At 39.0% G+C, this 24,769-nt stretch overlaps 4 protein-coding genes across 7 annotated transcripts; 1 reads left to right on the top strand and 3 right to left on the bottom strand.

Annotated features, from left to right (window-relative positions):
* On the bottom strand, positions 1 to 6,550 carry dpp3 (dipeptidyl-peptidase 3). Of its 4 annotated transcripts, none has more exons than XM_043221133.1 (18): positions 6,427 to 6,550; positions 5,701 to 6,001; positions 5,539 to 5,628; positions 5,313 to 5,450; positions 5,149 to 5,223; positions 4,388 to 4,475; positions 4,165 to 4,295; positions 3,926 to 4,056; positions 3,752 to 3,810; positions 2,937 to 3,131; positions 2,745 to 2,857; positions 2,552 to 2,644; positions 2,300 to 2,362; positions 2,061 to 2,185; positions 1,867 to 1,987; positions 1,596 to 1,775; positions 812 to 974; positions 1 to 733 (listed from the first exon to the last, which is right to left on the bottom strand). In XM_043221133.1, exons 2-18 carry the CDS (start codon positions 5,968 to 5,970, stop codon positions 591 to 593), a joined length of 2,178 nt encoding a protein of 725 aa, XP_043077068.1. In that variant the 5' UTR covers positions 5,971 to 6,001; positions 6,427 to 6,550; the 3' UTR covers positions 1 to 590. The 4 variants fall into 4 exon arrangements, with proteins under 4 accessions (XP_043077068.1, XP_043077067.1, XP_043077069.1 ...); XM_043221132.1 differs by lacking the exon at positions 6,427 to 6,550 and adding an exon at positions 6,370 to 6,392; XM_043221134.1 differs by lacking the exon at positions 6,427 to 6,550 and adding an exon at positions 6,151 to 6,284.
* A 2,029-nt stretch (positions 6,551 to 8,579) lies between these two features.
* On the top strand, positions 8,580 to 14,661 carry hif1al2 (hypoxia inducible factor 1 subunit alpha, like 2). The gene is made up of 14 exons (XM_043221136.1): positions 8,580 to 8,857; positions 10,294 to 10,535; positions 10,610 to 10,740; positions 10,827 to 10,911; positions 10,989 to 11,065; positions 11,152 to 11,327; positions 11,423 to 11,529; positions 11,875 to 12,022; positions 12,105 to 12,292; positions 12,377 to 12,450; positions 12,717 to 12,964; positions 13,058 to 13,130; positions 13,398 to 13,515; positions 13,588 to 14,661. The coding sequence occupies exons 1-14, from the start codon at positions 8,757 to 8,759 to the stop codon at positions 13,848 to 13,850; spliced, it is 2,031 nt and encodes a 676-aa protein (XP_043077071.1). The 5' UTR covers positions 8,580 to 8,756; the 3' UTR covers positions 13,851 to 14,661.
* A 236-nt stretch (positions 14,662 to 14,897) lies between these two features.
* Positions 14,898 to 21,575, bottom strand: sart1 (spliceosome associated factor 1, recruiter of U4/U6.U5 tri-snRNP). Its single transcript, XM_043221131.1, has 20 exons — positions 21,051 to 21,575; positions 20,682 to 20,736; positions 20,524 to 20,579; positions 20,108 to 20,234; positions 19,870 to 19,975; positions 19,692 to 19,769; positions 18,377 to 18,476; positions 18,124 to 18,266; positions 17,800 to 18,006; positions 17,602 to 17,714; positions 17,378 to 17,523; positions 17,113 to 17,237; positions 16,457 to 16,621; positions 16,262 to 16,372; positions 16,092 to 16,179; positions 15,913 to 16,003; positions 15,676 to 15,811; positions 15,485 to 15,574; positions 15,255 to 15,376; positions 14,898 to 15,151 (listed from the first exon to the last, which is right to left on the bottom strand). The coding sequence occupies exons 1-20, from the start codon at positions 21,304 to 21,306 to the stop codon at positions 15,133 to 15,135; spliced, it is 2,334 nt and encodes a 777-aa protein (XP_043077066.1). The 5' UTR covers positions 21,307 to 21,575; the 3' UTR covers positions 14,898 to 15,132.
* Positions 21,576 to 22,478: 903 nt separating this feature from the next.
* On the bottom strand, positions 22,479 to 24,702 carry si:dkey-175m17.6 (N-acetyllactosaminide beta-1,3-N-acetylglucosaminyltransferase 2). The gene has a single exon (XM_043221915.1). The coding sequence runs from the start codon at positions 24,700 to 24,702 to the stop codon at positions 23,374 to 23,376; it is 1,329 nt and encodes a 442-aa protein (XP_043077850.1). The 3' UTR covers positions 22,479 to 23,373.
* Between the last annotated feature and the right edge of the window lie 67 nt (positions 24,703 to 24,769).

Below are 24,769 nucleotides of genomic sequence, written 5' to 3'. Positions count from 1 at the left end.
TTCGGAAACAATTGGTTTTATTTGGTAGGGGCTGTCGGTTTTCGCCATCCACACTGAACACTCACAACAACCAAAATTCCTTTAAACCAGTGAAGAATTTATATTCGAGAACGAATGCCAAGATTTCTTCTATATAACACTGAATCAGCAGATGAACTCTAGACTAGATATGATCCAAAAGTAGCACGGAGTGGTTTCCATTTTAAAGTAAGTTGAGAAAGTGTGTTACGTGTTGCGATTATATAAGTCCCACCCTCACACGGCAAGTTCACTCTTGTCAGCGCTTCCACATGCCTGTGTGGGAAGTGTGGGCTGCGGTCTGATTCCAAGTAGGAACAGAAATTTCTAATTAAAACTAATCATAGTTGCCTTTGTTTCGAGGTGAATAGATAAAATAGAAAGGAGATCGGTGGGAAAGGTAAAACACTGGGTGTTACTTCTGTGTGTGGTTCTTCCTTCCTCCTACGATTGAAATGTTTTATAATCATTACCAGTCCCTTCCTTGTTCACTCTGCAGCCTTTTGTTCGTTTCTGGAAGTTGCTGTGACTCAGTGTGGACTAACACACGTTTCCCACAGCACCGCGTCCTCTCAGCACCAGCAGGACGAGTCCATGCAGGTCATTTCCAGCAGCTGGGCCTCCACTTTCTCAGCATCGTCCGAGAAGCGTTCGACGAAGGACTGGATGAGTCCCGCAGCGCTGCCTTCATACTCGACCAGCTCCACGGCGTCATCTACCACACAAACAGCAGCACTTCGTGAACGTGTGTACACGTGTTGCTGTGTTACTGGGGAGGAGGATGAACACGAACCTTTGATGTAGGTGTTGGCCTGGACAAACATCTTGCGAGCTTCCTTACGGAGCAGAACCGTCTCTCTGAGGCGCAGGAAGTTGTGGGTCCCGTCGGCGGTCACGGCAGAGTAGCCTTCATACAAAGCCCTTCCTCCCTCCACGTCCGCTGTGGATTTGTGCACCTTTAGAAAAAGAATAGAATACAAACTCAACTGGTCCGACTAAACATAAACATGCCTATTTGCAGATATATTAAAGCTCATTTCTGTTCCCTCTGAGGGGGAAAAAAATAACCCTATAAGAAATCTCTTAAAATTTTTATTATATAATTATATTACATTTGTTTGCAAAATGTGTGTGCACTGTGTATATTTGTTGTGCATATACAAATACACACACATACATATAAACACAGCATATATATATAAAAATGAATATACATTTAAATATTTTCAAAATGTATACAAAAATGTAAAAAGACATTTCCGATTCACACCAGACAAAAATACTAAAATATATTCAGGTGATACATTTTTAAATTCACAGCTCTGAATAAAATCATTGTCTATTTACATAAAAAAACACACATAAAAAATATGAATAAAATTCTCAAATATTACTAAAATGAAAATTGAAAATATAAAATAAAAGCTACATCCAAATGTTAATAAAAAATATAATATATTATTTATACTACAAAAACACTGACAGAAAGTGAAATTATTGTATATGTTTTCTAATATTATTTGAATAACACGATGTATGCGGTGCAGTATTTCATTAGCAAAAACGCTTGTTTGTACCTGCAGTTTACAGAGGAACCTCTGGATGGCATTCTTGCCCACTGTGTTTATCTTGCTGCGGTCGAGCGTTATGACAGCATCTGGTCGTCCATCTGCCCCCGTACACTCCTTCAGACCAACCAGCCCCTCTCCAGCCTCCAGCAGAACCCGCAAAATCACAAACCGGGCCTGCATGTGTGCCTACGACGGCGAGGCAGCCAGGACAGCGTGTTAAGATCGGAAAATCAATCGAGAGAAAGAGTAAGGATTTCTGGGCATTCCCACATCCCACCTGTCTCCAGCTCTTGCTCTCTGGCGTGTAGAACTCCAGCCCCAGCAGCCCGGCACGCACCATGTTCAACCAGTTCACGTACACAACCTCCTCTGCATCCTCCCCTTCGTGTCCGAAAATACTGTCGCGCAAACACATCCCTCAGCATTCATACATCAGCGATTCTAGCGGCGACTAAACGTTCAGCCACTCACCCGAGCACCTGTTTGTTGAGACACAGGTAGAGGCCGACACACTCGGCGCGACACTCCTCGTAGGACGAGGCAATGGTGGAGAACTTGCTGTCCCACGTCTCGCTACCCTTGTACCAGCTTGAGATCTAATACCCAAAACGTATATTTAGTGACTGTGATTCATGATGCTCGGTTTTTAAAGAGGATAAAGCCCAGTGGAACTCATTAATGAAAGTGATGGAGGAAAAAAAACTACTCACCAGTTCTCCTGTTTCTGGATTACGGACAACAGATTGGTCGAAGTTGTATTTTCCCTTATCATCCTGTTTTAATACATACAATATAAAAAGAAAAAGTGATTTTTCTTACTTTTTTATTTGTTGCTGTCAGTATTGATTAACATAATGCATCTCTGGTGAATACAAAATGTAATTTTTTCGAGAGAAATCTTCCCAAACTTCCTTTTTAGCACATATATACAGAAACACGGCATACTGATTTTGCTTAACTACCTGAACAAAGAGCTTCCCGCTGCCATGACCCAGCAGCTCATGGAGTCCCACCTGCACCTCAAACGAAGGACCCTTCCATTTGATGTACAGGTCCTACAGGAACAAGCCACAGAGGAAGAGACGTTATCGCTCTGAGCCTCCATTACAACGTTTGATTCATTAGGGTTTGACAGAGAGCAGGCATCAGCCTTACCTTGTCACTCTCCTCAAGGAAGGTGAGTTTGTCTTTCTGTGTAGCGTATGCGACTGCCAGCACATTCCCAAGGGACACGTTCTTGAAACCTTCTGTTTGTCTGATGTCGTCATCTACAGACACATAAATGGTTAAAAAAAAAAAGTATAGAAATCAAACCTGACCGCATATGAAAAAAACCGGGGGGCTTACAGTTTGGAATGTTGATTCCTGCAGGGATGCCGCTGCCGGCAAAGGTGAGTACATCCAGAGAGGTGAAGTCTGGCTTGAGGAAGCGGTCCTTCTCGAAGGCCGGGGGCCAAGGCAGCTCTGGTAGCAAGATTTCAGCCGAGCTCACCAACTGAGCAAAGCGGGCGCTCATGGCCTTGTTCACCACAGCAACAAAACCTGATGAACAATATGGTAAGTGTGCAGCAGACGAGGTTGTAATTGGGTATTGACAAAAAATTAACGGGTTGCAGTTTAAGCAGTTTTTGTGTGATTTGATGTTTTACACTAAAGTTTAACAGTTTGGGGTCAGTGTTGATTTTTGAAAAAAAGTCTTATGTTCACCAAAGTTGCATTCGTTCATTAAACAAATACATAATGATGTGAAATATTACAATTTATGTTAATAGTTTTCTATTTGAATATATTTCAAAATGTCATTCATTCTTGTGATTGCTCCGGTCTTCAGTGTCACATGATCCTTTAGAAATCTTTCTATATGTGGATGGCAGTTGCTGCTTGTTATTATCAAAGTATAAAAAAAAAAAGTATAGAAACATTTCTGTTTATCATTTTACACACTGTCATTGTTTTTTAGTTGCATTTTGAGTAAATAAATAAATATGTCAAACTAATTAATACTGTCTTTTATATTATTGTGATCATTTTGATTTTATGTCACACACATTTTTAAAATTAAGTGAATATATTCATTATAGATGCACTGCATAATGCATTTTTTAATACCTGGAAAAAAACAATGGCCGTCATTTTGTTGAGCCAGAAATACTGGAGCTTACCTTCAAATTCGCCCCTTGAGCCGAAGGGATCTCTGTAGCTCTCAATAAAACCAATGTAACTTGAAAAATGAAAACCAAAAAAAAAAATGAGTAAGCATAGAATAAATAAGCACAGCTTAACAAGATTTAGGCGCTCATGTCAACAGCTTTGTCTGTTGAATATAGGTCAGTCACCTCTCCACAATAGGTCCTTTGTCTTTGATCCAATAACGGGACCCTTCTTTATGGGCTTCCACTGAGCCACAGGTGAAACTGCGGATATACTCCTCCAGCATCTTCTTCTGGTTGTCATTGGCTGCATAATCCTAAAACAAAACACACCTTTAGTCGTGCTTTAAAAGGTCGTCCTGTTCATTTCACATCCAAAAGCACCAATGAATCAGTGGGTTTTTTTTGGCTGACGGTCGTAATACCTTGGCTTTTTCCAAGTTCTGACACACTTTTTCCATAAGAAAGGCATAATCGCCCCTCTTAACGGAGAAGACAGCATCCTCAAATTCATGTTTGCCGCAACTAATTTCACTCTTTCCCTCAACATGGTTGTCTGCAGATGAGAAGAGCATAAAGGCAATGAGGAAAAAAATGATGAAGAATGAAATGAAAAGTTATTTATATCAAACTGCTCGCTATGCTCACCCTTCTCAGCAGATGCCAAACGTACTTCATAGCACCGCTTCCCATCGATTTCAGTCTTGAACAGACGGGTGTTGTAGGCACTCAGGTTCTGCAAGGACCAATATTGCTGGTAAACTAGTATACTAGATATAGCCGTTGTCAGTAAAGATACAAGATAATGGGTTCAATTTCCAGAACTGATAAAATGTGTTCCTTGATTGCAATGAAGTCACTTTGGATAAAAGTGTATACCAAAATGCACAAATGTGCAAATGTGAATCAATTAATAACTTACAATATGGTTCACCTGGTTAAAATAAGTTCATGCATTAGCCAACATGGACAGAACTGTTATAATACTTTTTGCAACACCTAATGTGTTTACTAATGTTAATGAAATTTGTGTTATTTTAAATTGTCATTGATGTGTATTCCCTGTGATCAAAACACGTTAAAAAAACCAACATCAAATACTTAATAACAAAAGCAGGCTTTTAAAAAAAGCACACACATATATACATACATACATAGATTTTAAACAAATATATGTAAAACTATTTAACATATTTTATGTTAATCCTTTATGTATAATTTAATTTCTGTGTTAAAAATAGGGGTGTAACAATTGGTTAAATACACAGTACTGACCTCACAACACAATACTCTTAACAATATTTTAAACAATATAATAATAGATATTTTTTAAATTACGACTTTTAAACACACATAGTAAACAGGTAAAAATACTGTTCCATAAAATGCTTAACACATGCGCACTATACCTTGGAGTCCAGAAATTTCTGGGCAAACTCTGCGTCTTCTAAGCAGCAGTTCCCTGAGAAGTATGCAGAGATCCCCTAGAAAAAAGGCATTATTAGGAAAAGCCCCAGCTCGAGACTGACCTGTCCAAATCTCTGACTGCATAAAACGTAAAGAATGATATTACCTTCTCACCCAGACCGAGCTGTTTCTGCTTGTCTTTGAGGGAGTAGAGGGCCTCACAGCAGCAGCCCCACAGCGACTCCATGTCACCAGGGCTCTGTTTGAAGGCCAGACTCTCCCACACCAGAGCCTTGAACTTCTCCTGCATGTTAAAATAGGAACACTTAAACCTTTGGGATATTTACATTCAATTCTGATTTAGCACACACGGGCCATCTCAAGCATATGACCTTTGGTAGGTTGGGGATGAATTTGGTGTCCCCAAATGACTTGTAGTTCCCCATGTTTGCATAAAGCCCGGCAGCGTACACGAGGAAGGCCTGGAAACGAACATAACAATGTTAGGACAGCGAACGCAGATGTTAAGTGCTGTTCGTGACATGCTCCTTCACCTGATACTCCTCTGCGCTCAGTCCAGCTGCAGTCGCTGCTGCCTCCAGCTGCTGCGGCGCTTGTGCGCGGAACATTTTTTGCAGCAGTACGTAGATGTTGGCAGACTCAGGAGATGTCTGGATCAGCACAACCAGGCCGCCGTACCAGGACGCCCGAGAGAGGTAGTGTGCATACATTTGCTCTTTGGGAGACAGCAGCCTAAAAGCCTCCCTGCAGTCCAGAGCAGAGATCCCGATATCATTTGGGAGGTAATACTGAGAGTCCACCATTTCGATCTTTAGGCAGCTTGATCCCTCTCCACTGAAAATTGACAAAAACATTGACCACTGGTTAAATACCTTACAGTGCAAAAGCACAAAATGACTCGCATCACAGCTTCACATCTGAATTCATCTCTCGCACAAAGCTAATACAAGCCAGCAGTTGACTACATACTTTTAAATACGTACAAATGTAAACAGAAGTTTGACTAGAAGGCTAAAAGGTGAATCAGCACTGGCAAAAAGAGTTTCTCTTTCACTTCTGGGACTTCAGTGATCAGCTAATAACGTTAGCACACTTGATAGTGCAGGAAATCAGACAATGAAAGCCCGTAAATCTGTACCAGGCAAACACATACGCGATAATTCGCTACACCATTAGCTTATCGCGTGTAACAGCGAACGTACGTTTTCTCTTTAAGCAACATCCACGTGATTATTCACAACGTGTATTGCAACTTATACCTGAATTGTCCGTTCAGTCCTGTCAAAATGAGCACAAGCGTCCGAATCCACTTCCGCTACTCATTCAATTGAATGACCCGCCCCTCAGCCAATCAGACGACGGAAAAGATAACTGACACGCGTGACAACCGATAGGAACGGCTGGTGAAATGGTTTCGCGTCGTCGATCACGGAGTGCAAATAAAATAACAGTTTAGTAAAAAAGCTAATTTAGGAGGGGACGTTTTTGTTTGTGTGTGTGTGTAAAAATATGAACATACAAATATATGTTTAGTATAAAAAAAAGAAAGCATCGATATAGATGATTTCTGGCATAAGTGGAATGGACTCTTAGCTAGTGTTGTTAAAATGAACGTTTATTGTTATGACTTAAGTGCATAAGTGGAATTCATTTCCCAGCGCTCTAAAATAAACTTTCTGTCAACAGGAAATGGTCTATTTCCACGGTCTGGACAGCATCTCGACCACCCAGGATCGTGTATTTGTTGTGCAGTGGTTTGCTTTCTCCAGATGAAAATAGTTCCCCATGCGTACATTTCACCTGAGAAATAGTGAAGGTGAACAGGACCAGCCCAAACAGAGCTTAAATAAACTAGAATAAATTAATTCCATTAATTTATTAGTTACAAATAATCAGTCAACTTACTACGATAAGTAAATAATCTTCATTAATGACAGTTAATGAAATTCCATTTTTTGGAATTGAATTTCTTTTCACTATTTTTATAGTGGACTATTTATCATAAAAACTGAGCATAACTCCCAAACGTTAAAAATCAGCACAGTGTTTATTCCGGTCCTGGAAGACACGCTTCTAAAGGGTGGGAATGGTAATCAATGTGGAGTCAGGGCATCAAGATGATCCCAGCGGCGCCAGATGAGAAGATAGTAACCTCTTTTTTTGAGTTCTGAACGGGTCAAGCACCTGCAGATGAACCGTCACTGGCTATATTACACATTACACCGGCCTCAGCTTTCCTTTTTCTTGGTTGACTGATCTAGAAATAGACAACTTTTAATATAACGCAATATGTATAATAATTAAATGGAAATATTATACTTTTCTGTTTATTGAAATGTATGTCTTTCATCAGCGTAAGCAGATTAAAGAGTGGAAAAAATTATAATTTAGGTGGTGGGGTTGTGTAAAAAGACTTTATACATATATGTTTAACAAGTAGTCCATTCATTGTGCGTTACCCCAGCCAACAAATATGTGTTTTAGAGCAAGCCAATCACAGAAAGCAAATGTCAATAAATCACATAGATCCAACAGGTCATGGGATGGCACATCGCCTGTATGTTCATTCTCCTTGCCAGAGGAGGAAGAGAACGGAGCAAGGAAATTATTCCTTCTGGTTTTTATACATTTGATTTGATTTTCTTTATAGATGCCCGTGATTACAGCATGGTTATATGCCACCCAAAATTTGCTTTGGTCAAAAATGGGTGCATATATCTGCATTTCAGAGATAAAGTGAAGTGGGACCGACCTCTTCTGCAGTGATACCGCCTATGAAATGTATCCTTACAGATATGTTTGGGCATTGAACAATGGACTACTATTACAAGCCCAGACTCAAACATGCTTCTCAGTGATCCATGTGGGCAATGGATAACTTTAAGGTAATGTTTCAAGCATATCGATGCAGCAGATTTGTTAGTTTTGTTATTTGGGTGTTAAAAATACTTTCTTCGCCTAGTTATTATATTGCACTAGTTGCACAATGTAATATTTGATGTATCAATACAATTAGATATGTTTTGGGGAATTTTAAGAGATTATTTCTTCTCATTTTTTAAACCTTTACCATGATTTTTGTGCTTTGTTTGAATTTCTGGATTATGTACCATAACCGTTTTGGTCTTTAGTCAGTGCCACAACCTCTTGACACTATTTGAATGATAGTGGCAATTATGTCTTTATTTTGGTTAACTTAAGTTCACAGGAAATAAGAAAATATGATTTTTTTTTTCATTGCTATAAATTATGTGGAATGTACGCTGGTCGTAATATTCCTGGAATCATAAGTGGCCGTTATTATTCAAAACCAAATGATTATCTACAAGATCTGAGTTCTCAGAAAAGTAAAAGACCATCTTGTTTTGACAGATGCAAACCTATCGTTGATTAATGGCCAACTGTCACATGGAACATGAGGGGGAGGGTCTAAAGGCCTCTACAGAGAAAGTGGTTATAAACATGAACATGCCTAGAGATTACAGCCAGTTATCTGTGAGTATGTCCATTGCTCATTTTTCGAACTTTACCACCTGGAAACATGTCTGACATGAGCCCAAGATCGCTTTGAGTCGTCTTACAGTCTAAAATGACTTCAAAGCATTTGAAAACGGTTAGGGATCAACTGAGCGAAGAATGCCATGGAAAAGCTAGAAGAAAGCAAATATTCACTGAGCAGAAGAAAAGGAGGTGAGTACAAAAGCAAATAATAGTAAAAAATGGTTAATGATAAAAATATGGAAATACAAAACAAATTCAAATATTTGTACAAAACAAATACTGAATATAGATACGCTTTGCATTCAGAGTCTGCCATTGTCATATCATTCACTGCTGATTCCATTGAAGCAGTATTACACTGAACTTTAAACAGGGCTATTGAATTCTTTAGAACTGCTAAACCAGACATACTAAATTATTTCATTTTAATCAGAAGAAAAAACTTTCTGGTGACATGCAAAATCCATAATATGTTTGCAAATGACTATATTCAGGTCATGCCCAAACAGCAAAAAGGCACTATGCACAAAATAGGCACTATTTTGAAAATGTTTTGCATACCGCCGGATTGTCCATAATTTTATTTAATTCACCAAAAACTAAACCTAGTCCATGGGGAATGCATTTTGAGTATGCTTTTTGGAAAGATATAGCAAATAACTGAATGAATAAGACGTTGTTTAAAATATCAATCTTTGCTTATTCCTTTGAAGTTGAATCTACAGTGTGTTTTATTTATTTATTTTGCAAATAGTGCCAGTGCATTCTTCAGAACCAAAAACACAAACTATTTAATTAAACTACTAAAACTACTTTAATTTCATTTTTTAAGTAATTTGGCTGATTTTAATCGGTAGACAAAAATGGTTCAAAGGGGAAACAGGCATTTTTATTGAAAAAAAAGAAATCCCTTTTGTTTACATGCCTTTGCAAATGCCAAAAATATTCCGATAATATTCAGATAACAACAAAACGGGCATTTGCAAAAGGCGTGCAAAAGTCATGATACAGAGAAATTTTGACAATTTGCTTGCATGCCACCAAATAGTCCCTAAACTGTAAGTTCATTCAATTTTAAACGTTCAATTTCATTCAATGCTTCTTGATATAAATAAAATAAAGAGATATAAAATATTAAACAATTCTATAGATTCAAGATGCAATGTTTTACCTTTATTTGTTTACTTAAAGAGATTTCAAAGTAAGTGTAAATGCACGTGGGGATATGTTCTCAGAAGGCATGGCATTGTATCAGAAGCTGCAGGCAACTACGCTTGGTAGTGATAAGATAAAGTGACGCAGTCATGACGTCTCTTTTTCCACCAGTACTGGTGCTGCCCTCTGTCTTTCAGAGAACATGGTGGCTTTAGAATGTTCTGTTCTCTGAATGACGCTAGTAGAGACTCGCGCCAATAGCAGCATGCTCATACAACCAAAACAATGTCTTTTAAAATGTTTGCATCTTTATGCTCAAGACCACCAGTCCATATGCATTTCAATGCAAGTGTTTTTGCACAGTTTGAGTATTGCGTGTAGATGCATGGCAAAGAACTGATACAGCAAAACAGACTAAATTAAAATGCATATGTTTTGTGGTTATTCAAATTTTCTAACTTTAAACACAGGGTCTGCACAGAATGGAGAAAAGCTCGTTCTCGTTTGGCGGCACAGAGTAGGAGGAGGAAGGAGAGCCAGCTGTTTAAGGAGTTAACTGCTCTTCTGCCTCTGGACCCCACCATGGACGGTCAGCGAGACAAAGCGTCAGTCATACGTCTCACAATCGCTTACCTGCACCTGAGGGATCTTATAAACACCCTGGACTCCTGCGCACCGTCCATGATGACACAGTCCTCTCCTCCCTCACCAGGTAGAAAGAAAAGGGGTTCAATTAGAAAAGGGGTTAAAGGAAAGCAAGTTTTCTAAAGGCCGTTGTGATTGTAGGAGCATCGGCTAAATCTCATGAGAGGGAGTTGCTAGATTCTGCCCTCGGAGGGTTTGTGGTTTTGTTGTCTTTGAATGGCAAGGTCATCTTCACCACTAAGGGCATAACTACACACACTGGAATTAACCAGGTGATGACACTAAAACTAAATGAATTGCACGTACTCGGAATCACTTTCCTGGGACTCTTAGGAAACCTCAGATTTTTCTCTTCCAGATGGATTTGATCGGAAGGAGTTTGTTTGAGTTCTTGCATCCATGTGATCAGATGGAGGTCAAAGACATTCTCACGAGACTGATCGGTGAGTGCTTCTTGCTGAAAAGATCAGTTTCGACCATAAGTTTTGGTTTGTGATCTAATTAGCTCCTAATGTTTCAGGTAACCGAGGGCAGCAAGAATGCGAAGTGTTCCTCAGAATTAAAAGCGTGATGAACCAGAAGCTGACTCCTTGGAAAGTAAGAATCTGTTGTTGTCTTTTCACTGTTTGCACAAGAACACCCGATCTTCATTGTTTTTACAACTTTGCTTTCGCTGTCCAAAGATTATTCAGTGTACTGGAAAGAAAAAGTTATCGGCCACACCTGGATCAAGTTGTGTAGTTCTTCAGTGCAGGGTTCTGCCCATGCAGGAGGTTATTGAACTGAATGCAGCGATGAATATGAGTACATTTATGAGCGTACACAGTCCAGACATGAAGTTCACCTACTGCCACTCGAGGTATGAGCTCATATATGTTGCTTGCAAGTGCAAAAAGCTAAATGCTCTCACCATCTTTGGGCCGTTTTTATATTTCGAGCTCTTTTTTGGCTCAGGGTTGTGAAGTTGACTGGCTTTTGTGACACAGAGCTGTTGGGCCAATCCGTGTACCAGTATTATCATCCGTCTGACTGCCAGCAAATCCGCAAGGCACATATTTACTGTAAGACGGATATATTGTCATCTGTTTTTGGCTTTGTATTTCTTATTTAACTTGTTTTATTATGACCTTTGTACTGAAAAAAACTCGCTCATTTAATTCCAAACCCATATGGCCTCGTTATTGCAGACATTAGGAAATTTTCAAGTCAAATTATTTTTTATTTTATTAATTTTTTTCAAAACCAGCACTCTGAGCTGTAGGTATAGGGAAAATTAAAGTTATTTTAGTGTAAACTCTGTAGAAGAAAGAACGTCATACAGTTTTGGAATGTCATGAGAGAGTAAATAACAGAATCTTTATTTTTCTTCTGCATTTTAATATTGTTCAAATATCTGTCTGCTGCAGTGCTTTCCAAGGGTCAGGTGTCGACTGGTAAATATCGGCTGCTGCACGGACACGGTGGCTATGTTTGGGCAGAGACAGACGCGTCATTGGTGTGCAACATTCACACTGGTGTGCCAGAGAGTGTCGTGTGCATCAATTACATTCTTAGGTTAGAAAATGATCACTTGCAATGCTAAGGTCATAGGTTCGTTTTCAAGAAAGTAACATTTTTTCGCTTTGTGCCGTTGTAGTGGAGTGGAGCAGCCTGATTTGACATATTTGCTGAAGCAGACAGAACAGCTTGTGAATCCACGCGGCTCCCTTCTCACAGATTCCCAGCCTGCCGCTTTTCCACTTACTGGAGCCCAGCAAGACAAAAGTGGCCTTAGAACAAGACCCGATGAGCATGATGATTCCACAACAGCTCTAAACCAAAGAGGTAAAATTGACATGCGAAAACATCACAGCATCTTTTAAATATTAAAACCAGTTTATCATAATAATTCATTTTGTTTTTGTTCAGAGAATGACATACAGGAAGTTCGTGACTGTACAGAGATCACACATAACACAGAGGAGTGCTGCGATGTCAACTGCGTGAGTATCTGTGATATCAATACCACAGTACTCTGATATTTACCATTAGACTGAATTATCACTGTACTCATAGACCAAAGAAATCGATGCTGATGTTCAAAAATACTTTAATGTTGCAAAAAGGCTAAGAACATCAAACATTATTAAATATTTTCACTTTGTAAAATATATTTACATTTAAAATGATCAGGTTTTAAAACAGTTGATCAGTAATTTCAGTATACATCTTTATCAAAAACCTTTGTGTGTACTGTGCATTGCTGTAGGATCTGTGTGAGTTAGACTTAGACAGTCTGGCTCCATACATTCCAATGCACGGAGAAGACTTCCTGCTAACTCCTATTACAGAGGAGACAGAGGACAGCCCCGAACTAAACATGCGTGGATTATTATTCAATGGTCAACGTCAAATACTGGACCCTCGGCTGCAAAATTCAAAGGGAACAGTCTGCCTTCCTGTAAAGAACCTCACACATACCCAACGAAGTGTCAGTCATTATTTTCTAAAAAACAGGTGTGTCTAATATGAAGGTTAATTCCCTATTTTACAGTAATGCTTCTTTATGCATTTTGCATATTAACAAACACTACGTTTATTTTGTTATAGGATCAGTGATAATGACCTGATATCAACACAGCAGTGGAATGAGAGCCTAGACCTCGTGAACAGAATTTCAAAGGTACAGTGCAAGTGCATGCAAAATATATACATTAGTTACTTCTGGTTCTGCGCAGTCTGATATACTTAAGTCTACTTCAATCTGACATAATGACATCTTTATCACACGCCGCAGCCGACTGGTTCTCTTTGTATTATCAGTTGAATGTTGAGAAGTCAGCTCAACATTCAAAGTAGCAGTTTGCAGAGAGCTTTTGAAACCCTTCCTCCTTTACCATGTTAGTTGTACAGTCGGCATTAAGTAACTGGACTCATTTCTTCTTTCTAGGTTTATAATTATAAGCAGCATAACTATCAACTCTTCTCGACTGAAAGCGAGACTTATCATTGGAGGGAGGATGCACTTAGAGTTTTGCAACATCCCAACAGAACACACCGGAGCTTCGGTAAGAGATTGGTTCCAGACTATATTTTCTCAGTTTATATTACACATTTTACATTTTCCGCTTTTCCTCTAGATGGATCAACACCGAGGCCGTATGGCAGAGACACAAATACACTTGGAATAAAGTTCAGATCGCTTCCGGAGAATCCCAAGCGGATTCAAGACAGGAGACACCACGCCGATGTAAAAGCGCTCCCAGCACCTTGGACTCTGCCTGTGTTGAGCGGCTGGGAGTGCGAGGTCAACGCACCTCTTGACCCCACATCATATTTGCTCCAAGGGACAGAAATTATAGCTGTTCTGGACCAAGTGGCCTCAAGAATGCCTTGGTGCTGATGCAAAACAAAATACGACTCCAAGAATGTGCGCGTGAATACAATTAATCACTTACTCTTGTAATGCATCTTTATAATAACAACATATGCCAGTAGTCTAACACCCGAAAGGAATGCCTTTGAGTGCATTACTAAAACCTGCGTGATTGCGGTCAAGTCTGTTTATAATCTAATACTGGGCTTTTGCACTCCAGAGTTAGAGAGTTAAGGCCCATTCACAACAAGGGTAACAACTATAAGATAGTTTTAAGTTTTTCTAATTCTTGGACAATAGGAATGTTCACACCACAACAATAACAATAATGACAAAGATGAACAATATCGTTGGAATCAATTACAGAGCATTTTTTTTCCAAGCTGATGAAGTCAATAAACTTTAATAGATGATAAAGTGTCACCCGCACTTATAATATACAGAATAGTATTGTCTGTGTGGACGCTAATCTATGTCTCATTCTTGGTGTGAAAGTGCCTTTAACATTAAGGCATTGCATCTTCTGCCATTGCTGTATTGCATTTCAAAATATTTTAAAAACCTTTATATATATATATATAAAAAAAAAAAAAAACAATTATTCTGCACGGTCACAAATCTGTTTCGATTGACTATTTTTCATGTATTATTTAATGTGCATTTTTTTTACTTTTAAAACTTGTTTTAATGATGTCAGTGTGTTTGGCACACTTAATTGTTCCCTTTGCATCTTGTTTGCATTTTATGACATGATGTATTATTAATATAACAACTAATAGTGCATAGTAGTTTCATGCTAATTTAATAAAGTTGTGCTCTTACAAAGCCTCATGTAAAATGGTGTGTACTCAGACTGTACTTTTGTAGTTTTTCATAAAAAGAATTTTAAATTTTACATGGTGCTGGTCAAACGTGTTTCGCCATGTTGAAATGACGAAAAGAACAGTGCAAATGCAAAGAACTAATGTCTAATAAGTTACATCCTTTAAAAATATTCCCACTGTCATTCAGTACTAACAACACCTCCAGAACAAACCCAAATGCTTGTAATAATACATAAATAGTAAACCAGCATTATCGCAACAGATTTTAATGGGGGGAGGAAAAAAAAACACACACACACACACACAAAGAACAGTGTTCTACAGAAAATGTATGGATCAAGAAATCAAATCAAGGGTATGAATTTACACACCAAACAATGTTTGTATATATACACATAACTAGTTGCGACTTTATTCATTTAAAAGACGGCTAAAATGAGTGGATTTCGTGTGAAAGACCTGCAGCTTGGTTCCAGTATCTATGATTATTTTGTAATGGTATTCCTGTGGAGAAAAAAAAAAAGAAGAAGAAGAGAAGATTAACAAAAGGAATGTAGATCAATAAACAGAATAATAGCCGGAATGGAAATCGCTAATAAATACTTACGCATTCATGCTCTTCCCGCTGCCACTCAGCACAATATAAGGAGTTTTCTGGGACTTCTGCTTTTCCTGCAGAAGAGCGACGGTGCCCAGAGGAGTGTCACTGCTGCTCATCTTCTTCAGCAGCTGCAGGAAAACAAACAGGCAAATAGTCACATGACTTGTAGACCACACCGATTTTAACGTGTCAGTTAATAGTGCTTCGTGTTTTAAAATGCTATAATAAAACCATACCGCCTCTTCCTCGAGCTTTTTCATCCTCCGCTCCGTCTTCATCTTGCCAGAGCCCTTCCCATGGAAGCGATGGGACAGCTGTCTGAACGCCTGGAGGAAGACAAATGAAGCTGAGCGCTCGCACAGACATCTCAGAAGGAGGAAGTTATCTAATGATGCGACTGGTTGAGAACAACGGCATGTGCACGGACCTCTTTAGGGGTGAGCTTGCGACCGGATTCGTCAACGTATTCGATTTTGACGTCTGGCTTGTAGTTATCCTTTTCTTTGAAATCCTGGGTGAAGCCTCTGTACTCCTCCCTCCTGCTGTACTTATCATCAATATTCCTGCGGAGGAAAGAACAGGAAATGAGAACACCTTCGACTTAAAAAAAAACAAAAAAACGACAAACAACCACTGGGGAAAAAGTTTGGCAACATCTACTTACATCTTGTCTTCGATGCAGTAGTTATCATTTGGAAGAGCTGCTTTTGGGGTTTTGACACGAGCCACCTTCTGCATCTGTGTGTCCAGCAGTCCTAAAATAGTTAAAAATTTAGACAAAATAAATTAGACATTATCGCTTATTCCATTACTGTTAAAAATCTGATTTGACTGATATCTCACCTTTGTTTTTGCACAGAAGTAGAGCTGCAGCGAGACCAGAGTTCACAATGGGCTCTTCATCCAGAATTGTCGTAGAGGTCGCTGAGAACTAGAACAGAAAAGAAAAAAAATCATGTTCAAATTTCACAATCCAACTGAATTGCTGTCAGCGGGTTGAGCAGAAGACTCACATCTGCCTGATTTTTCTCCTCATCCAGGTTGACGGTGCTCCAGCCCACATTGTCATCCATATCAGAGTCTGACTGTCCACCTCCTTCTTTCTCATCATCCTTTTCAAAGTCCTGTAAGACAAAAAAAAAAAAGAAAAGACATTTAATACCATCTAGTAAAACGATACATGAGAAAATGGTTAGGATGGTACGTACCATAATATCCTCTTGGTCCTCTCGGTTGCCTGACAGCCCGTAGGTGGGGATGTCTCCAAGAGTGCGGCAAAACTCAGATGTGGCATTAAAGACAATGTTGTTCTTTTTGTCTGGATCGTTGTCATCCTCTCCTGTCTTCACCAACTGATTCATGTGCTGAGCCACCTGAAAACACCAATACAACGAAAGACACAAAAGAAATGGCTGAATGAACAATACGGTTAATCATTTTTAAAAAAGCATTCAAATATTTTTACTCCAGTCATCAGTGTCACACGATCCTTCAGTAATCATTCTAACATGATTTAAAACAACTGAGCACATATTTTCAGGATTCTTTGATGAATAGAAAGAGCCAGAGCTTTTGTAATATTATATTAACTATACTTGGGAGTACATTTTTTGGTGCTTTGATGAATAGAAAGAGGAGTTTTTTAATATTAATTTACTTGGAGTATATTTTTTGGTGCAATTGATGTTTTTGAAGACATTTATAATGTTACAAAATGTTTATATTTCATATAAATACTGTTCTTCTGGATTTTCTATTAAAAACAATATAACAAATGCCTTTTGAGTGATAGGTAATGATGCTAAAAATTCAGCTTTGAAATTCTGTACTTCCAAAAAGCACTTCAGGACTGAAAAGTGCTGACCTTTTCTCCCGAGTCTTTGAGCATCTGTTTTTGTCTGAGTTTCCTCTGTTTCTCAAGCTGTTTCTGGAGCTCCTGCTCGGCTTCATCCTCTTCTAATACAGCAGGCTCCGGAGGGGTGAAGTCCTCTGAGACAGACAAGGAGAAGGCGTGTGAGCGCAGAGAATAGTGATGCAATTCATTTGAATTTCAAAAGGAAAGAACAGATGCCTGAAGAAAAAAAAAAAAAACGGGTCTTAACTTAAAACAAGAAAAAGTTCTCTCCTACCGTCATCGCTAATATCCATGTCGGCCATTCTAATGTCATCAGACTGCTGGAGGACATCACTGGCCTTGCTGCTGGTTTCCATAGAAACACCTCCAAGCTCCACCCCCTCCTCCTCATCGTCTTGCCTTCTACCTCTACCTCGAGACCTGCGTGCCAGAAGCAGTTTTGGGTTGAAGTAACCGCCGTCGATTGGGTATTTAACAGCACACGAGCGAAGGCTTTACCTGGATCCGAAATCTGAGCTTCGAATTTCGTCCACCAGGAGTTCATCAGGCTTGAATGATTTCTCTTTCTTTCTGATTTTCTTGACTTTGCGTTTGGTCTTCTTAAAGCCCACCTGATGCCAAGGCAAGTCAAAAAATAAATAAAATGTCAGTCGCAAATGAAATGAATTCGAAATCCAGTGCACTCAAAAACCTCACCATTTCCTGTGACGTGTAGTATTCACTGGCGATGGTGAGAGCAGGCATGTCCAGAGACTGGGCCTGATTGCGCAGGTTCTCCCTGATGGCCTGCAGCTCCCGCTCTCTCTCACCTCCCACAAAACCTCCAGAACTCAACCTGAAACTCTTCTTCTTCTCCCCCTCGATTTCCTCATCGTACTTTGACAGCACAGACTTTGGCTTGAACTGGAAAGAAGTCAAAATATGTTGTATAAGAAGAAGACATTGCAAGCTTTTTAAGAGGTTATTAACAAGTATCAGTGGTATTCTGGCCATGTGAGAATTATTCCGATGCAGTCTTACAACGACCATGTCATCCACACTCTCCTCTTCTTCGTAAGGTTTATAATCTGGCTTCTTCTTCTTCAGCTCCACATTTTTCTCTGCTTTCTCTTTGTCCACAAGACCCACATTCACCAGCACGTCCTCCTCTTCCGCCAGAACGCCTGAGAAAATCACCCACGCAGAGAAACTTTGAGCGTGTGTAGGTTGTGTCAATGGTTCATCTAAAGCAACGGTGCATTTATCCGTATACAGCATCATCGTGTTAGCTCACCTTTGTCTTCCAGAGTTAAGATAACCGTTTCCCCTTCTTTGAAAGAGTCCATCTTGTGCTGAACCTTCAGCCCTTTGAGATCACGTGAGCTGTACGAATCCTATTTAGTAAAAAACAGATTCATCAAAACATGCGGATGCGCAGTTCTATAATAATAAATAATACATTAAGAGAAAATGCATGAATATAGAAAAGAGAGAAACCTTTCTACCAACACCTTTACATGATCAAAGCTTTTTTTAATCAGTAGGGCAAAATAGAGCGTTTCAGTCAATTTTGAAGGGGCCTAAAGATCACTAAAAATAAGACTAGATATGGATTAATAACATTTAAAAGATATTTCTTAATTGAATTCCCCCCCGATAACTGTAATTTTCAGGTCTTGGAAAACCTGCGTATGACAAAGTCTAATTTTAAATGTGCAATTTCAAGACATAGAAAAGTAATTTAAAGTCAACACTTTTATAATTGATTTTTTTTTTATGGCAGCAATCTATGGTTCGATATTTCTATATGTGATAAAAAAAAAAAATAAAACTCACTTATTACAATATATAAAACAATATTAAGCAACGATAATGATTTATGTATAATTTTTAAATATCGTCAGTGAGTAATTAGTTTCATGTTACGCAATTTAATTACAAAATAAATGTAACTGCAATCAGTTAGTGACAAAAAATATGTAATTAAATTAACAGTTACTTAAAAACGTTTAACTATTAAAAAGGGGATTACGATTACGTTTTTGCACACATACAGATTCTATCCAAAATATCAGACTGCTATAAAACCTAAAACTATTTTTTCAGGATTTTATAACACAAAATAGGATGCAAGCTTATTTAATAACTTTAACGGTTTTATTTCCTATTTGGGTTTATGTTTGCTTCATTTTTTTTAGGATTATGTTTTTTCCAAGATATCGTCAAAAACAGTATCATAGCTATATTCCTTTTTACGATTTTAAACGTGTATTTAACCCTGTGAACCCTGCCGAGGTTAAAAGTTTCAAAAGGATTAACAGTTAATAACATTCGTAAAGTAAATCAAAAAAAATAAATCAGTTATTACATTACAGACATTACATATTACATTTAAACTAGGGTAACTCAATCTTTAACGTAACCTTTCCAAACTGTATATTGTAATATAATTGATTTTATTACTTCAATATTGGGAGTGCCATTGTAAATAAAAACATCTGAAAATGTCCATTTGTGGCACTACAGCGGACTTAAAAATACATTTTTGATTTTTTGAATATCGTGACGGGGCAAAAGAGGAAGAAGAAAGCATCAGTGAAGTCACACACCCTCTTTTCCTGCGCAAACTCCTGCTCCACCAGATTGCTCACTCCAAACTCTTCATCCATTTCCTCTAGGAGCTTGGCCTGTCGAATTAGGAAATGCACATCAAACAAAATGAAAAGCCCGATAAAGGCCAAACAAAACAAAGCCGGTCAACTGGTTGGCTCTTCTCTCTTTCCTCACCCTCTTCTCCGCCATCTCCTTCTCCTTGGCTAGTTTGCGACTCCTCTCCACCCAGGCAGCTGTGTCGTCCAGCCACGGTTCCTCATCTCCAAGCGCCTTCACCTTCCTGAAGAAGCCAAAAAAAAAAAAAAAAAAACTCAGATAGGCCGACATTAGTAAGATTCAGCGTTTGGTTTAGTTTGAATAACACGGAAGCGTAATAGTAGAAGATCTTTTGCAGGTGGTAAACATTTCCTACCCCAGTTTCTGATTTAGCAGACGCTTCTCTTTGAGAGCAGCCAGTTTCTCTCTCATCTCGGCCTGTTGTTTGATCTGGACAGGATTGATGGCCTCGGCCAGGAGGGGCTCCTCCTTGGTTCCAGCCTCTGAGGAAACGTCAAACAATCACAGATTTAGAAAATAAAATAAAAAGCTTCTAAGCTATTGAACATGTTTAAGCTAACGTTTAACCTTTTGAGGTCACTTTAATATTTTTTATGTTTTTGAAAGAGCACGCTTCCAAGGCTGTGTTTACTTGATCAAAATATAGTAAAAAATATATAATAGCTTCAAATAATTGGTTAATAAAACTTAATTTAAATGGACACTTGCTAAAATTATTATTTTTACTGTATAAAATAGCACCTGAATGTAAAATAACCGTCAAATTCTTACCTTTCTTGTTTTCATTGAGATCGAGGGGTTTCAAACCTAGTTTGGCCCTAAGTTTACTGCAAAACAAACAGCAACAACATTTAGCAAAATATAGATGCGTTGAACATGTTTTACACTTTCTCTTTGCATTGCAAACAACAGGAAGCTACAAAACATACTTGGTCTCTTCGATGCTGAGTGAAGCGTCGCCACCGGCGGATTTGGGACCCGGCTCTGCAAAACAGCATGTTGACAAACATGAACACCATCCAACTCAAAGGCCTCCATCACAGCCGTATAGCCCATCTCTTTAAAACTTAATCAGCTGCCTGTCTAGACAGACTTTACGTATGCAGTCACGATTACGCAGTTTGCTACAATAACGCTACTTTCCATCAAACAGTTATACTGGAGTTTTCAGGCATGTCCTTCACAAAGTTAAAGACGCTTTTATAATATCTTTAACGTATATTTTGACGACGACTGCGCAGAACAGCAAGTCAACAAAGTTCTAGTAACTAGTGAAGTTTGTGGACAGGGTTACTGACCGCTGTTGTCCTCGAAAGCAGGGTCGAGCTTCTCTTTTTTGACTCTTGTCTCTGCATTGCTCCTCTCGGATTTACCGCTCCTGTCTTTCTCCGCTCCCCGACTGCTTCTCTCTCTGGAGCGGGATCTCTTTCTCTTCTCTCGCTCGCGGTCCTTCTCCTTGTCTCGATCCTTGTGACGGTGTTTCTTGTGCTCACGGTGCCGGTCCTCTGGATCCCGGTCCTTCTCTTTCTCCTTGTGTTTCTTTGATGAACCCATATCGGCTCTGTTCGCGACGAAATGTGCTGTATATGCCTTGCTGCTCTCTGCTGCACTTCAATTTCTTATAACACAGCGAACCGGTAAATATTTACGTAATATCAACAGTACAAATACATCAGTGTATCAAAGCTAACATATATCATGCGCGCTGTTATTAAGTAATTGCCTTGTATTGTTTAAACAGACAAAAATAAGTACTAAACAAACCCAACTAGCACTACTGCAACAACATAATCGTATGATGAACGCGTTGCTGCACTGCTAACTTCCGGGTTAAATGGACAAAGAGGGAGAAACAGCGCCACCTACTAGTTTGGAGGTCGCTAAACTTTTTGACTTTCTTCACTATTCAAGGCAGCTTTCATTATTCATCAAACTATTTTGCTGCATGTGAATAATATTGTATAAATAATATTGTTTTTTTTTGTAACGCTATGTTTTTAAAAATTTTACTTAAAAATAAAAAACGAACTTTTATATTCCATGTAGTCTAAGCTATATTATTAAAAGCGTACCTGGAAAATAATCATTTGAATTTCTAAATATTAGATGAATGAACGCGAAGAGAGAAACATTTTCAGTTCAGTTTAGATATTTTTGTATAGCACTTTTCTTCTCACAATTAATATAATATAATATAATATTTCTTCTCACAATTAATTAATATTAATAGGAACAAGAGAAAATAGTGCAAAATAGTAAAACAGAGAACAAAAACCAAAATCCAGTCCTTTTCTGGAAACCACACAAATTCTAAAAACTACACTAAAAATCAACTTGTTAACTTTTTAAATTTGATTCACACACGTAATTTAAAGGCTGTGCATAATTGGCCTAATACATTTAATTTTAAAACTTGAACAAATTACATAACTATCGTAAGTATAAATTATAAACTGAGATAAAAACACCCCAATAAGTGTTTGGAGAAATAAAAAACACCAGCAGTTAAAGTAATGGTGGTAAACAGATTTAATTGCAAAATCTGACTGTACATAACATTAAAATACAAGCTTCATTTGGCATGATTATTACATCAATTTAGAGGACAAAATTGAAATGTAAAAATAAAAGTAAAAAAAAAAAACACTATTAAATGTTAAACATACACGACAAATACAAATGAAAAGACAAAAAAAGTGAAACAAAGACGCTCATGAGTTCATAAACAGCAATTGCCATTAAATCTTATGAAACATGAATGCACAAACATCTAAATAATAAGCCGTGTAAATCAACTCTATGATAAATGATCAAATAAATCATTTATTGTTCATTACGGTTATTCATTATTTCCCATATTGTGTTTTGTTGTTGTAATTCAGATTATGCCATCAACAACACCAGCCTATAATTAGGCCCACAAGGCCTGAACCAGATGACGATGTCTATGGGGTTTTCAGGCATCCAGATCATTCTTCCTAGAAGCACTTGTACACCAAGATCTCCAAAACGGACTCCAGATACTTTTGAATGTTTTTTTCCAGCTGTTTTCAAGTCAGGAATTCTTACACTAATGAGAGAAAATGACACGTATGTGACGACACACATCAGAAAATGCACATACATTGCAAAGCGTAATAATATTTTCCAATAACCGATTTAGTTTTTCGAACCAGTAGCGTAGTTTTTTAATACAATGCTGAATTATGTTGATGAAGATTTTTGGATTCACTCCATTATGACAACTCCTTGTATTTGGGCCACAAACTTCTAAATCCTTCAAAATAATAACAACATGATACTTTACAATTGTCAATAGGTATTCTTTCACATGCTTATTACCAAAAAACAAAAACCATTCTACCAAGAACCTCATCTTACAAAGTCAAACGTGTTGTAAGCTATTTTTAGCTATTTTATTTCTTTAATGTATTCTTTATAATAACCACTGCACACACAGCCCTGAGCACAGCCCAACATCACAGAGACATTGGGGCCTTTTATGCAAATGAACATGGCCAACTGGCTTGAAAATACCTCGTGGTAAAAATAAAAATAACTTCGAAGTCCAGGTCCCCGCAGTATCATTTACCTTCATTTGAATTCATGAACAAGTGTACGCTAGCACTCCTGAGGAGGAACCTGTAGCTCCTTCCACAGGGTTAACATTTCTTTCGGGGTGCGTTTATGGACTAGGAGAACATTATGATACGCACACGGCTTCTCCCGCAGGTCCTCTGGAAGGTCGAAGGTAAGAAAACCTGTATGATGAGTGGGGGACACTCTGAGCCTGTGAAGGCACATTCCTAAGTAAACATCGTCAATAGGAAACAGGCTGACCCATCGAGAGACCTCCTGTAGACGTAAAGCCAAAGCACCGGTGTAAACCACCCCTCCGCCTCCTGCGTAGGCCGGATACGTTCCTTTATAGAAGCTTTCGGGTATGTAATATTTAGTATCGGGTTGCCGATTGGGCCAAGCATTGGCAATAACATCCCCCACAACAAAATCGTCCCGTTCTTTCGTTTTATTCCCATGCGTCTTTTTTACTCCAACATGGTTTAAGTAATCCAGCAGAGCCTTAGTCCTGACAAAGACGTCATCATCTCCCTTGAAAATGAAGTGGACATGAGAACAGTGCTTCGAAAGCCAGTTCCAGAAAAGGACATCCTTCAGGGTGAGGTTGAAGAAAGTGTCTTTGAAATCCCACAGGAGGATGTCCTTATGGGTGATGCTCTCCAATTTTAATAGGGCACTCAGGTCTGGATGAGGCCCTATCTCAGCATCTTGCCTTGCAAGCAAGAAGACGGTACGCACTAACCAATTTTTTCCTCCATTGTCCCCTCGGATCCAGCCGCTCCTTCCCCATGTCTCTCGGATGGCCTGTCTGTTCTCAAAGTTCCCGACTTGCGATTTGATTGCCATGAGAAGGAACGGCGTCTCAGAGTCCTGCCCGACACAGAGGTTGGGTTGGTCCACGAGGACAGCATAATGCCTGCAGTGCATGGAGAGGACAAAATCCTTCATTTGATCAGGAAGGATGTTAAAGTCAGGCAGGTGAGACGACCAAGTCGCGTCTTGTTCACAGACACCGTTTTTTTCTCTTGTCTCTTGTGGACGTATTGCATCAAGGCTTGGAACTTTGTACCTTGTGCCGTTACCTCTCAATATGGGGTTGTGCTCCCTGTCCCAAATGTGCTGAAGGCGGTTCCACAATGCCCCTTCCTCTAGTCTGAGATTCCAGAAGGGCCGAACCGGATGGGATGCAAGAGCTCCCGAGTTTGCAGAGGCTCCGGTGGCAATGAAATGGAGGGGCAGCTGCGGTAGAGGAGGGGAGTAGGAGACGGCTACAAATATGGACACCATGATGTACACCAACAGGTGACTTACCATCACACAAGGCAAGAGACAAAGACAAAGGATCTTTCCATTGCATCTGGAGCGTGCCATGGACTGGAAGAGAATGAAAGACATAGAGATGAACAATATGTTATGAAGCAGTGTACAGTAAATGGAT

Source organism: Puntigrus tetrazona, chromosome 21 (assembly GCF_018831695.1).
Source record: "Puntigrus tetrazona isolate hp1 chromosome 21, ASM1883169v1, whole genome shotgun sequence".
Classification (NCBI taxonomy): Eukaryota; Metazoa; Chordata; class Actinopteri; order Cypriniformes; family Cyprinidae; genus Puntigrus; species Puntigrus tetrazona.
This window is presented reverse-complemented; position numbering and strand designations above follow the sequence as displayed.